The sequence below is a fragment of the Anneissia japonica genome, unplaced genomic scaffold (assembly GCF_011630105.1).
Source record: "Anneissia japonica isolate Jap-2015-1 unplaced genomic scaffold, ASM1163010v1 scaffold287754_len4335492_cov202, whole genome shotgun sequence".
In the NCBI taxonomy this organism is placed as follows: domain Eukaryota; kingdom Metazoa; phylum Echinodermata; class Crinoidea; order Comatulida; family Comatulidae; genus Anneissia; species Anneissia japonica.
Window position 1 is genome coordinate 2,420,795 of NW_022705543.1, and position 15,420 is coordinate 2,436,214.

General features: G+C 33.8%; 1 protein-coding gene across 2 annotated transcripts in view; it reads right to left on the reverse strand.

Annotated features, from left to right (window-relative positions):
* Positions 1 to 12,530, reverse strand: part of LOC117105711 (uncharacterized protein ZK1073.1-like) — a 40,110-nt gene extending 27,580 nt beyond the window's left edge. Inside the window, exons 1-3 of one of the 2 annotated variants that reach the window (XM_033246949.1) lie at positions 12,305 to 12,523; positions 10,553 to 10,603; positions 5,241 to 5,298 (exon numbers count right to left, since the gene is read on the reverse strand). In XM_033246949.1, the coding sequence (XP_033102840.1) occupies positions 5,241 to 5,298; positions 10,553 to 10,603; positions 12,305 to 12,340 (145 nt within the window). In that variant the 5' untranslated portion in view covers positions 12,341 to 12,523. Of the gene's footprint in view, positions 1 to 5,240; positions 5,299 to 10,552; positions 10,604 to 12,304 lie in introns of both variants that reach the window. The other variant, XM_033246948.1, reaches the window with a different exon arrangement.
* Positions 12,531 to 15,420: the final 2,890 nt, after the last annotated feature.

Sequence of the window (15,420 nt, forward strand, 5' to 3'; positions counted from 1 at the left end):
ACACAAGCGAAATACACAGCGAGGGATTGAAACACCGACCTCGAGGTTGGAAAACCAAACCGTTCCCGCTGCACCAAACTGCATTCATCATGTCCATATACGTGCACATACTGTAACACACATTCTCACATAAAATTTGATAGTGTGAAAAATCTTATAAAGTCACTTTATGAGCATAGGCTTAGCCAGCGAACTGTCCTGCCATCTTTTTAACGGCCAACAATTATTTAGGACGGCTACTTTTACCGTGATGGCTTGGACGGCTTGGCCTAATCAGCTCAGCCTAGCCTAATTGGGCCTGATCTAACTTTAGCAAATTCTTTATATTCTTCAAATCTATCAATTGTTACATTAAACTAAAGCTAAATCATATTTACGTTTGATAAAAAAAACCCTTATTGACTGAACGTACATTGTTTTCATTCCAATATTCGGTGGGGATTCCCAAAAATGTAAAGGAGGGGGGTCAGGCCCCGCCCACAGTCAGCTCAGGGCCATGCCCACTGGCTCCCATTTTGGACGGCCTACAGTATTTCGTTTTTCTGGTTAAACTCCTGTTTATGAGGCTTGCGAACAGTGAGAGCTGGTTATACTGGTGCCAAATTAAACATTTTATACAGGCTACAAAGGGCTTTTTTTTTTCATACCAAATGTGATGGCAACTACATCATGGCGTGATACTCTATAAACTTAAGCTCTGGCCACACTATCAAATTTTATGTAACATTAATAATAATAATAATAATAATAAACAATAACAATAATAATAATAATAATAATAATAATAATAATAATAATAATAATTAAAATTGTTGACTGGTCACTGGATCAAGCACATATGGAACACACACTTAGACCCGATGGGAGAATTCCATATTTTGCAGCTGTAATCAGCACTTTGTTGTGTAGACAAACATCATCCATATACTGTATGTGCATATATCACATACAATTGTCACATAAAAATTTGATAGTGTGCACGGAGCCTTAATCACTTTACGAGGCTTGGGTACATTGTAGTTGGTTATACTGGTGTGAAAAGAAGCTAACAGTTGAACTTGCCAAGTCTAATCCAAAATGCCATTGAAAAATTGTTCGATTTAAAAAGAATTCCACTTACGCAGATTGTTAATTAATAGAAAACACAACAATTTGGCATGTAAAGTAAGATTGACATAGAAATTATTTGAGTTAGGCGAAGTCGACTTAGGCAAGTTTAACTTAGGCAAGTTTAACTGTACCTCACAGGATTTGAAAATATAGGACCCTGTAAAATTTAAGCCAAACATCTGTAACCACCTGTAACTACCAAGGTATAGTATACAGTACAGTAGCCAGATTTCTATAAAACATGTATTTGAGTAGATACTGAAGATAGTAAACAATTACTAACAAAGTACTATTGATAAATCAAAGCATTTATTGACTTTGATATCTTGACTCTTGTTTACACTATTTTATGGATGACTATTAGGAGTTGAAATTCCATCACACTTCATTTTCATATTCAAATTATTATTAGCTACAAACTATTGATTTTTTTTCCCTCATTCATTGCTAAAATTACCTATGATGTTGGCTGATTTGCATGGTATCATTTTTTTCAAAGTCTTTAAGTGGTATATTTTCTAAAATTACATTTTATTTTTTATTTTATCTTATAGAATTAAAAATATATACAATTTTACAGCAAAAAAATGATACAACACTTCTAGTCACTAGAAGTGTTAGATCATTTTTTTTTTATCAATTATAAAAATCAGGGTAAACATTTTATAAATTCCATAATTTCTATGCTCAAGTTAATAAAATTTATGTTAATGCAAAATGAACTGGTCATTTAAAAATTATTTTTTTAATGATTTTTGTCACTTTCAGGGGATAATACATTTAAGTTAAATATGTCTAAATGAATTTACATGAGGCTAATTGAAAACATTCCAAGTGAAAACATTTTGCAAGTGTACCTGTTTTTTCTGTCTGACAGGAATAATATAGTGATTTGCATTACACTAGCAATGGAGTTAGCTGTTGCTAACCTTTGCTCCTGTTAGCCAACTACAGTACAGGAACACTATATTATCTGCTTTTATAGTATGCCTTGAATATTGTGTGTTAGGGTAAAGAATGGAACGAAGGACTATTGCAGCTATTTTTAGAATATCAAGCATTTCAATTGGATTACTGATTCAGTTAACAGTGATAAAATTCCGAACAAATAAACAACATCTTGCACCATAGACAATTTTAAATTCCACAAAAATTGGGCATTAATATTATTACACAGTAATATATTTGTTTAAAAAATACTATTTTTTTTTAGACATGCCAGTTGGAAAAGCAATTATTGAAAGCAAAACTTACTCTGCCAAATAGAGTTTAAAAATGTTAAAATTTTTCTACTGTATGTCATGTGTGCTACTTTTTTTCAGAGAATTAAGCTATGTACAGTTTAATAGCAAGCGCTCTGAGCGTTTTAAAAATGCTGTTTATTATTATTATTAGGCAAGAATTAACAATGATATTATTCAAATTAGTCCAACACCTTACATATTCATAATTAAGCATGAATATGTAATTATTGACTAGGAACCTATTTTCATATAATACTGTCAAAATCCTTCTTCTTCAACCATAATGGCCATGCATTGTAATGGCAAAGATATCACATGGCATTCCAGTCAATGTGTTTTTTCGTTGTAAAGCTAAATGTTAATGTGGTCATTATTACCCAAGGGTGTGATGATAAATCCCTAAAAAAAAACCAGAATCGCGTAGAAATTTCGATCTATCGTCTTAGGACTTAACATAGAAGACATTAGAGCTGCTTAAATCATGCATCAAACATAAATCGCTGTTAGTCATGTGACATCTCGTAACTTCGATATCAAACTGCCCCATAAAATGAGTCATGGCCACTTAAAAGGTCAACGACCCTAGAGTATTATCTGCAATATATCTTTTATGAAGCTGAAATATGATAGATGTAAGTGGCATTGATAATGATGATGAATGAGATATAAAGTTGATGGTTATGATATCATTATCATCCTTTTTTATGATGATGGTAATGGTGATGATGACGATGACGATAGCCATAAAAATTAGCGCCAGCCCTAAGGGGAGTCTTTTTCTATACCTTCTTTGGCGAACCCAAATATATATATATATATACTGTCTCTTATACACATCTAGATGTGTATAAGAGACAGCTCTAATAATGAATGATTTCAAATAAAAATACAATTTTATTTTTGGACAACTAAAAAACCTACCACCACCACCAAAAAAAAGAAAAAAGAAAAATTTCAGAAAAAATGTGAGCAGTTATGACAAAATGCGTCAATTTGATATTCAAGAATATCTGAACTGATATTTTGTCTTGAATATTGGGTTTAATATGTACATTTCACATTAGCAAAAGTTCTGAGTTGAGTTTCCTAAGGTAATCATGTTTTTGTGGCACATTTCGTAAAGCTATTTTTTTAGACGTCTGAATTTTAAAATGATCTTCTTCTGGTTTTATTCAACCTAGGAACATGATTCAAAGACCAAAATAAAGCTTATAATTTTATTTTATTCTTTGTTTTATTACTACTGTATATAAGGTAAGATAAGATAACTTTATTGTTCCACAAGGGAAATTCTTCTGCTCGTCATCACTTATTATATTAAAAAATGTAAAACAAATATAAAAACATACAAAACAGTCACTATAGAAAATATAACAATTTACAGTACAAGTAAAATACAATGACTATCATCGATAAAATAATTGAATTACAATTATGATTATTTTTATTATTCTTATTATTATTACTATTATTATTATTATTATTATTATCATCATTATTGTAATATATATTTCTTGTCACTGTACCACTGAAAGTGCCTACAGTATAAAGAAAGATTAAATAAATAAATATATAGCCATCTATCTAATCAATAACTCATTTTTCATACCACAAGACTCATTTTGTCACGATAGCTCACAAATATTTCTTTGTTATTACGCCCGCACCTTGAAATCTCAAAAAATAAGATGTGTAATTCTTCCTAATTACTGTATAAATTTAAAGCATTAACCATCCGTTACTACACTGTTTACTACAGTTAACAACAATTGTATTTTTATTTTCTTCTCAGTCCGGATATTTTTGCTATTAATTAGAAAAGAAATTTTTATCGTAATTTGTTTTCCGCCCTTCTAAGATGTTCGTTAATAAATACAGTATAAGTTCACAAAACAAGGTATAAAATATTCTCGCCTAAACGGGGAATCATAATTATTTAATTCATGTAAAGTATTTAATCCGATTACTATTTACATCGCAATCTTTATACAACTATGCGGTGTTACCTTGGGCAAGAGCCTGCTAAGTGCATCCTAAATGCAAACTCACAAGGCCATTACAAATCATTTCTTTTCATTTATTGGTCAGAATTTGCTTTCAAAAGTTTTAAAATCATTAATTTCGTAGATTGTATTTCATGTACGTCAATACCAGCCACAGAAACGTCATAATATTGGACACTTATATGGCTAATAACAGAATCTAAAATCGAAGTACGTAGGCCAATCTATGTGAACAATTAAGTCAGTCTACAGTATGCCAACGGCTGTAATGCTAACGCATCACAATCGATCACTACATGTTCTAGTAGTTCTTTTTCTTCAACATTAAAAGATTGTTCGTTACAGAAAATATTTTAATCAATAATTGTTTAATGCTGAATGATAAATTACTGAGCTCAAACTTCAGAATGTCTAGGCCTGGTGATGAGATTTGATAAGACATTCATTAGCCATGTCTGCAGGTCTGCACTCATGCCTCCCAGGGCTTTACCAGGGGCCATTGCTAAAAATATCACTTTAAAAATGCAGACGTTATAAAATAACCAGCTCAAATTTTACAATGTTAATAATTAGTCAGTAATTAATTTCTGATAAGAATGATATGATAATGACGATGATGAGGATGTCATGAGGATGACGACAATGATTTGATGATGATATAATGATGATGAAGATGATGTTGACGACGACGACGATGAGGATGATATGATGATGATCTGATGATGATGATGATGATGATGAGGATGAAGATGATGACGATGATACTAACATGATGATGGTTACATTGAAAACAAAACATTTAAACTGAGCCATGAAAAAAAAATAGAAAGAAATTGAAATGTGCACAGGATGAAAAAGATTAATTGAAGCAAATATAACTCACGGTTTAATCCAATGTCATGAAAGGTCAAACACACCATCTTCTGTTTCTCCTTATCACCCTAAAATACAAATTAATATTATTTACAAATCTTTGAATTGATGTTCGAAAATTATACATTTATGGAAACATTGGAAAATATATTATTAAAAATAAAATGATAAAAATTCCGCAGTTTAAGAACAGTATGTACTGTAACAGGGGGTCCCAACAAGAGTTTCCCCCTTGACCACACCAAAAATTCTAGCATAACCAGCAGCATTAACTGTAGATATCTGAGCTCATCAAACAGACACACTTTCTAACATAACATACGGTGGTTGACAGTTGAGGAATCTTTTTTTGTCTATTCATTTTGTTTAATGGAAATGTGAAATGTTCAAGATCAGACTTGCAAATTAAATGTATTATCAAATGCCACAAGTCTTCAAATCAGAGAAACTACAATTGCAACAGATTAAGAATACATTATTTGGTGCTCCGAGGCTACAGTTTCAGCTTCTATTGAAATTGATAGATGAGGAATGAATGCATAAAAGCATGCTACAGTATCTGTCCCACCTACAAGGGGCGCGTGCTAGCAAAAAAGGCCTTCAAAATTGATTAGATATGCCACCATTAAACAGCAATGACGCTGCGCTTAATGCCAAAGTTTTACCCTTTGGTGGTACTTAAAGACCCCACAAACATAGTAAGGCTTTCCTAGCCTCACGTGCGCGCTAGTAAAAAGGCCTTCAAAACTAATTAGATATGCCACTTTTAAAGTGCACTTTTATTAAACAGCAATGATGCAGCGCTTAATGCCCAAGCTGTTCCCTTCGGTGTTACTAAAATGACCCCAGAAACATAGTAAGGCTATTGTACACACATGGGCATGTGCCAGCAAAAAAGGCCTTCGAAATTGACTAGTTATGCAATCTTTAACCAGCAACAATGCAGCATTTAATGCACAAAGTGCTTCCCTTCGGTGTCACTATAAGACACAAAAAAAAATACCGGAATAAATAATGTACACTGAGTAGTACTCTACATTGAATGTCATCCTCCTGTTGCTAGGTTACATAATACAAGCAGACAAAATGGAAGGTGACTCGGTGAACAAGTTTAGTGTAATTTCACATCCATGTATTCAAAACAGTGCATATTGATTTTCTGTTGCAATCCATCAATAATGTTAAGTTAAAATGTCTTTATATTGTTTACGTTATACTTTTCAGAGATTATCAATATCATTATCATCATTGATAATTGCCAAATAAACCTATTTTCATAGATGCATATTATATGGAGCAAAATAATGATAAGATTTAAGCACATCCACTAAAATAGTGCTCAAAATAAGGAGGTACTTAACACTATCACGATTACCAAGGAAATTTGTCTCCTACAGTTGATATTATATTGACAGGATATTAAAGAGTAGTTTCCTCTCTGTTTTCATGCCCATTACTGTATGCTCCAAGCAATATCATACTCATTTTGATTTGCCAAAAAAAAAATTGCACTGTATAAATTATGATAAAGTAGGCCTCCTATGATTATTATTAAAATATTATTAATGTAAAATTTATCGTATTTTCTCTTGTATAGACTAGGCGTAAAATAGCAAATTACTATTAAACACATTTTTTAATGCATGGAGAATAACATTTTGATGAACATTTAAAAGCCCATAATATGGTATTATTTGGAAGATTACTGTAGCTCTACGTTTGGCTTCGTTTTTAGCCAGCTAGATGCATATTATTATTAAATCATAAAAAGCAGCAAAAAGCAGTATTTCTGACGGTGAAAAGAGAGGGTCGTCTTATACTGTACGCCCGACATAAAAAAATCGTCCAAAAATCAGGGATTTTTTATACGCGAATTGCCATACAAGCAAATATAAAGAGGCTTAAAATATAAATAAATCTTCAAAATGAGGAGAATATATTTGTGATATTCCATTTAGGGATATACTGTAGTAGTCATCAATCCAGGGACCTTTAAAACATGATTAGCATAGAGCGTGTGCACTAGTGATAAAATACACGGAATACACATGCCCATTGAGGCGGGGCTTAGACACACAATTTTTAAAGATTGCATTTTGATTTGGCTTTATTTAATATCTCCCACAAACTCAAATACACAGACAAAAATAACATGCAAAAACAATTAAAACAAAAACCACCGTTAAAAGACACTGGAGATAATCCTCAAAGTCCCTGCAAAGAGATTGATTTCCAAAGGGATCCAATAAGCAAGTTGTGTTTTAGTTTTCAAATTTGGTCCAAGAAAGTCTTTTAATAGTTATACCAAAAACTACTAGTATTACACAGTTTATTTCAAATATCATCCACAACATCTCCCTCCAAAATGTTTAATACAAACACACATTGCCCTCCACCTATAGATAGTAAATTCCCTCCATGGATATTGTAAAATTTAATACTACAGTCTCATGAGTGACCTAATAAACATCTTTATCTAACCAGTTGTCGTAACAACCGCACTATATAAACTCTACTTTGACTTATTTGACCTTTACTCGGCGTCTGCTGCAATGAAATTATCGGAGCAACAAGTGAATTCCATTCAAAAGTCTGGATTTCAAATGCAAACAAAATGAACACACATAGTAGACGCCTACTGAGACCATGTGGAACATGGTAAGTGGGTAGCGGCCAGATCCGGTTTTAAGTGACATATTGACCGACTACTGTATACTATAATATAAGACATAACCTATGGAAGATAATGCTGGCAACTAGCATGGCCATATGTCTCCTATACTTTCTGTCTTTTTTTTTTAATGTATAAATTATTCTTATTTCCATTATCTTATTTCAATTCACATTGAACAGATTCATTCATTATCAACCGAAACATACAAGTTTACAAATTAATAAGTCACAAAAATACATATGGATGAATTAATAACGAGCAAAATTTAATGGCTTTATGGCACTTACAAGGTACTACGGATTCACTAACGATGTTAGGTAGATGCCATTAACACATTTAGATAAAAATATCAACCAAAGTATATTACGTCGAGTTAATTGAAATATACATAGCATGTACAGAGCACAGTCTTGAACACCTAGCTAATGGAGAAATGTACTGTTACTAGCCAATATCTTCCATTTCCTCATAAAATTTTGCAGAATCGATTCTCTGCAGAATTAATCATTTTTTTCATTTCATGTGTTTTTGGGGCTAATTTATTTTGCGGGGAATCTAATATGTCAATTAGGCTGTTCATAATTTTTTTTTTTTTCATTTGCAGACCATACACATTTTATTGTATTGATGCGATTATTCCTCAGTTGGCCATTACAAAGTATGGCAGTGTAGACTTAAATAGTGCAACAATACATCTCACATGTTATATTCATTAAAGTACACTATATGCAGTATAGTAAAATATTAATATTACAAACACATTAGTTACAAGTTATATTAAACATGCTTTTGACAATACAGTACAAATATAATGCCCGTTCTTGTAATGTTTTAAAGAGAAGTAATGTCAGAACATCACAGAATCATTATACACTTATTTAATTTGAATGTTTTGCCTTCTTATCCTGCTTGTCTAAAGAACGAGCCACAAACAACCAAGTTCAACGTGCCGTGTGCAAAAACACGTCAATTATTAACATTCGTTTAAGTTCTTTTCATTATATTTCATGTTATTTTTAGCTAATCATGAATTAATAAATAGTCTGGACCTAAAGTAGAGGTTATGAAATACATTACAATCATACTCAAAATTTTCAATGTTATATAACCACTTTATTACCTCCGATACTCATCAACCAATTTTCTCAAACCATTACCCCCATATTTTCCCACCTGCATATTAAAATCTACTATTGTCTACTTGTTTTGCTCTATGAATCTTCAGCCTGTTTGAAATACACTGTTTACTTTCAAGCCAGAATCTATAGATAAACAGGTTGATGGTTGTTGTTAGGGTTATTAAATATTATTTAAAGATCACAGGCACCTCTCATAAAATATCTCTAATCAAGTGTTAGATTCTATAGCCTATTTATAATGTCATAATTTGTCTCTGCAGATGTATTCATCCCAGAATTTCTCAGGAGCATTTGAATAAATATTAGGACTTGAAATCATGATGTTTATCACTCAAATAGAAGCGAGCATCGTTGATACAAAATCAATATATAGGCCAATGAGGGAATGCATACCGAAGGTCGTAGGAAACACTCCTTGTACTGTACCAAGGAAAGTCATTGTCCCAAAACACTGAATTTGAAGGCACAAGTAATACAAGGCAAGGATATTGAATTATCCTAATTAATAATTCTGTATTTATTAATTCATTAATACATGATTAATCAATGTGCAATGCAAGACTGCTATGGTGATAAAAGCATAAATATTGGTGTACATAATAATTTGCTTTTTAAAGTAAGTAAAATTTATATTACTTTTAGATATCAAAGTATTCCCTTTATTTCTATAGTATCTTGATAATTATCCTAAATGTATTTTATCATTGAGTGCTCTAATGTATTTAAGTCTTAATGAAAATAAACATGTATGATGAAATGTACAGTGATTTTCATAATGTAGTAGTGTAATAGATGATGAATTAAATGGTAGGCTTGTCAATGAGCTATTAATGATCTATTTCATCATCAATTTAATAAGCATATCAATAAAGGTTATTGTGTCTTATCTTCGGTAATGTGCTATGTCTCACTACATTACTACTACATAATACATTATTTATAAGAGGAAAGGCGTTAGGTATGCGCAAGATTGTTTTAAGCTCTGTCTGCACTCTGATATCTAAATTTTATGTGACAAATTTGTGCGATGTGCCTATATATGGGCATGGTGATCTCATATTACACCCAAATATGGGCATATCACATTTAATGTGGTGTGGACTGAAATTTGGTGATGAAATACCTATGATTTGCAAAGTTATATAATTTGGGTGTGATATGATATCACCATGTCCATATATGGGCACATCACACAAATTTGTCACATGAAGTTTGATAGTGTGAACGAAGCTTTATATTGTAACACATAATATGGGTGTGATATGACATCATGATATCCATATATGGGCACACCACACAAATTTGTCACACATTTAATAGTGTGAAAAGAGCTCTATACTATAACAACATATAATATGGGTGAATATGTCCATATATAACACATATATTATGGGTGTGATATGACAACATCATGCCTGTTTGTCTAAATTTCTCACAATCATACAATTTGATAGTATATGAATACAATTATACATAGTAGATTGATGCAAAACTGGTGATTTAACTGACCTGAATGTAACAGTGGAACGCTCCCCATTTTTCAGTCCAGACTTCTTCAAGCTGAAAGAAAATGTTAATGTTTATAATGTTAAGAAAATGTTAATGATTGAAAGGCGTCATTGTAGTACATGCTAATCATGGCAGTTTACACAAAATGTTTAGTGCGAGCACATGACCCATGACATCAGTTCAAATCTATTGGAGCAGAAAGCTATGAACAATAAACTATAGGCTGGAACGTTAAAATATTTTACCTATCTAGTCAAAGAGACATCAAAATTGTGGCGCAAAAAGTTGCTTCTAACAGTACACTCATGGTGTAAAAGGCGCCATGTGTAAAATTTATGGATTGAATTAACAAATTGTGCAGGGCAGGAGAAAGTGTGCGATCAGGAAGTAGCAATGCTTATTTCCAAGAATGCATTAGGAAAGCAAATCTGTTATTTTTTGCTCCACTGTTGGTTGGGTTATTGTGGTGTACAAATAACATCTGAAGCAAGAGCAACAGACATTTTTTTTGTTAATGGTCAGAGGCTATTGCATACAGCACAATGGGAATAAAATAATATAGCACATACTGCAGCTATTGCCGTTATCCATAACAACTTTATTGAAAAAAAAAAAAAATTATCAATAAATTAAAAATATTTTCCTCTCCCGACAATTTTCTTTTAATATGCATTGTGTCGCATGATAGACTCGCAGCATGTTTTCCCCTTTTTTAATTACTGTAGTTGGCACAATTATGTTCTAGGACTAACATCTAAAAATGTCCAGCAAAAATTGCCTTAGGCCTAGTTACATTAAGCGCCAACCAGAATATAGTACAGTAAGGCCTGGGCAGCGAATATATTCTCCGTGCAAAAATTTGGCCTAGAAATCCGTCAGTGCTTTTCGGAAAATAAGGGCCGATTTCCGAGCAGATTTTGCTAAAGATTAAGCTTTCACCAAATCTTAATATATATACTGTATATATTATTATTATGCAGCAATTGCAATTCTGTGTACCTATGTACCTAGCAATTTTCCTTGCAAATTTGAGCTGGTTTTTTAGATACCCTCTATGCGATTTAAAAACTTTACAGTATGGCATTCCAAAGAAATCCAGGTCGTCTGTTGTACTCCACTAGGCTTTGATCACCCGGAGAAAACCACTGTCATCTAGGCCCCTACTGCTGGACAGGTTTGCATCTCCACTGAATATATTCTGTCCTCCATAGGCATAGCTATGCTAGGCCTATAATATTAAGCTCTAACTAAGACTAAGTCTAAGTCTGCCTAGACGCTAAGTCCTACACAAGTAATAAGCCAGCAGTATGATTATTATTGTCTTATATTACTATATTGGCCTAGGCCTAGTGCTGAGGCAAAATTCAAGATACTGTAGGCCTACTCTTTTTTCTACTGCTTTTATTTAATAAATAAGCTAAGGCCTAGTCTACAAACATACCATACGATAAAGGGGAACAAGCCTAGGCAACATAAATATTAAAATGGATCTCCATTCACAGGATACCATTCATTCTGTACCCTATTCACAGCATGTTTTTTAGCCTACCACGTAGACCTCATCACTCATCCAGGCCAGGGCAGAGAGAATGCTTTGCTAGACTCTCGACTACTCTCTAGGCCCAGCCAAAATCTGGGTGGCTGGCAAGCCAGTGGGCGGCAGCCTGACAAAACTTTAACAACTTCAAGCACAGTTGCAGTCTCATTCTTGAAATTGGCAATGAAATAATAAATACCCAAATATCAACGCACCTTTGGTTCAGGAATTTCGTGATGCTCTGTCGACATTTTTCTGTTTAATCAAAATTTCGAGACAAGATAAAACACCATTCAACACGCACTAGTCAGACCTCATGCAACTCTGGTAGCGAGAGATCGAATCGAAATCTGGGTTTTGAAATTAGCTTGCAAAATACGACGACGCCGTGTGACCGCGACACTTTTCGAGAGCGGCGTTTCAAGGGTCACCAATAAATCGAGGTGACAGTTTGTGAGGTAGGTCACGGACACTTCCGCGCCCACGTGGCTTTCACCTCCTCTGAGTGATGGCGCCAACGATTAGACACAAAATACATCGGAATGGGGTAGATGCAATATGGTTTAATTTCCAAATCAATTGTATTTTCCTTTTAGTTAAGTTCTTCTAATTTGTTTTTCAGCGTGATCACTATGGAAAATCAAAACTCCCAAGATTGCTTTTAGAATCCCAAGATTCGCAAAATGTAGACCTGCCTATATATAGACCTACATATAACTTCATTTAAATTAAAAGACCTTTTTAAAGCTTTTTCAGTGCATTATAATTTATACTGTACAGTATTTTGTACTGTATAGGCCTAACTAATTTTCGAGACCAGAAACTCGTTCGCCCTTGGGGTGGAGGCAGATTCTAGGGTTTGGGGCCCATGTGGCGTTGAAATGGGGGTGCTGATGGGGAGTATGGTCGAATCGAAGGTGAAGCAGGGGTTCGATGATCAGTTGAGAAGAAGGCGCTAACTTGCAAAATAAGGTGATTTTAGGTGCTTTTTAATTGACCATGATTTGGTGAAGGGGAGGGTGAGTGCCAGGCCTAATATTTCGAGGGGAATATATTATTAGAAGGCCTACCGTACTCTGTGCGTCCGTGGAAAATCCTTTTTTTTTTGTGACTAAAAGATATTCTTTCCTCTGGCATTGTAAGGCCAAGTTTGTGCGCAATTTCACCCATTCGATATTAACAAAGTCAGTACTTCACACACATTAGGCCTATAGACCTACAGTATTATATAAAAGGCATAGGCCTAATCGATCTTTACAGAGTGTCTAATTGATCTGTCAATTTTATACCAGGAGCCTACAGTATTGCATGGGATTATTTAACAATAAGAAAAAATGGGGGAAACAGTTTGCTTTGAAATTTACTTAAGCGAGTGTGTACGAAACCGGGTCTATGGTAACTATAATTTGATACTACGTCTAGAAGTGTAGAGATACGGACCCTATTATTAAAAACTGTACTTGAATTCAATGATTACAAGATGACCAAACATGTGAATAAATCAGTCTAAAATGATATTCAAAAGATACCGGTATTATACAGCTAACCGCTCATGTTTGTTTTGCATGTCTATTACACACCGTCACTCACAAATGTATGTAAAAATTGGTCGTAAAATTTGATAAGTTGACCATTAAAATCTATTGTAAATATTAATTTGAATTCGTGTACACCGATTTTGTTTCAAGTTGTTTGTTTTCAATATTATAGCTGACGATGTTTTGAAATCGTACTGTATAACACTCAAATTTGATCTATGGGCAAACAACAGAAGGCTCTGAATTGTTACAAGTTGATCAAGCGTGTTGCTGCATCATTATTGTTCAGATACGATCACTATTAAAACAAAGAGCAGCAGGCTGATAATTTGTGGTTTTTTTGTGAGTGTAAAGATTCTTTAGTGTATATAGAATTGTAGATAAATAAGTCATCAGATTGTAGTCCAGGCCCGTATCCAGGGGGGGGGGGGTTATGGTTCGGGAGGGGTTTATGGTTCGGGAGACCCCCCCCTTTTCTAGCAAACCCCCCTCTTTTCTGGCGAAACTCCCTCTTTAAATTTTCCAAATAAGTCCTCCAACTCAACTAATGCACTGCAAACCCACCCAGACACAGACATTTCCAAACATCTGCTTTTATAGCTTTATTTAGACCCATGAAGCACAAAAAGTCCTCTTGCTTTGGGGGTTTCGCTGACCCCACCGGGGCTTCGACCGTGGATCTTACTCCCAGAAACCCCCCCCCCCCCGGATGAACCTGGCTACGGGCCTGTAGTCCCATATTAATAGTGCCGATATTTTGACTACTCCTCTTCCGCGAATTGTTTTATTGACAGTGACTCATCTAATTCTTAAATAATCACTTTAACATTTTAATCGAAATAGGTTCACCATATCGTAAAAGTTTGAATACCACCCCAATTCGTTGGCGATCCTCAGTGTAGGGCCCTATGTTATGTTAATGAAACATGTCATACTGTCAAGGGAGTGTGTATTTTAATATGCTAGTACGTATTCTCAACATGTAAACATCGTCGAAGGGTAGGCGTATTTACAATTTTAATCGGGTCCCAATTTCACATGATGCTAGATCATCGAGGCTATATCAATTTGGCGGCAACACAACCAATTGAATGATTTTCTATATTTAAGTTATATTTTAACTTTCAAAAGAGACAAGGATCAAAACAAGTAGTTTTTACTATTTCTATGCCAAAGAATATAAGAAAAATGTAAATTATATTAATTTTTAATTAATTAAAAGCTAATAATTTAGCATAATTAACACAAAAAAAAAGGAAATTTGAATAACTAATTTTACTTTAGTACGGTACCACATTGCAACACATCTGCAACTTAAAAAAAGTTTGCAATGCGTAATTGCTGTCTGTTACCGTATGTAGAGGGCAGCATTCATAAATTCATTAGTATCAGGGTGGTACAGTCACTTAAATGCCACCTCAATCGCGATGAATTGATAAATGAAATGTTCATTATTCATGACATGTTGAAATCAAAATTGTTCAAATGTGGACTTAAACTTTGGTTTAATTTATTATTGTGAGCAATTCAAATTTTAATACAGCTCTTTCTCTAATTAAAGACCCCTCCAATTAAAGACCACATTTCTGTGGTCCAAATTCACCAAAAAGTTATTTTTATCTTAATTATTCTAATTAGAGACCAAAGCTGTTAAAGCCATGGAAATTGGGGTGGCGCCAGAATTTACCCGACGGGTGTCCGATGTCCCCGACGAAAAAAAAATGGGCGTGGTCTGGCGTCGCCCAAAATCTCTCGAAAGTGTCCCACGGGGGCTCCCCGAAAAATATGACAAT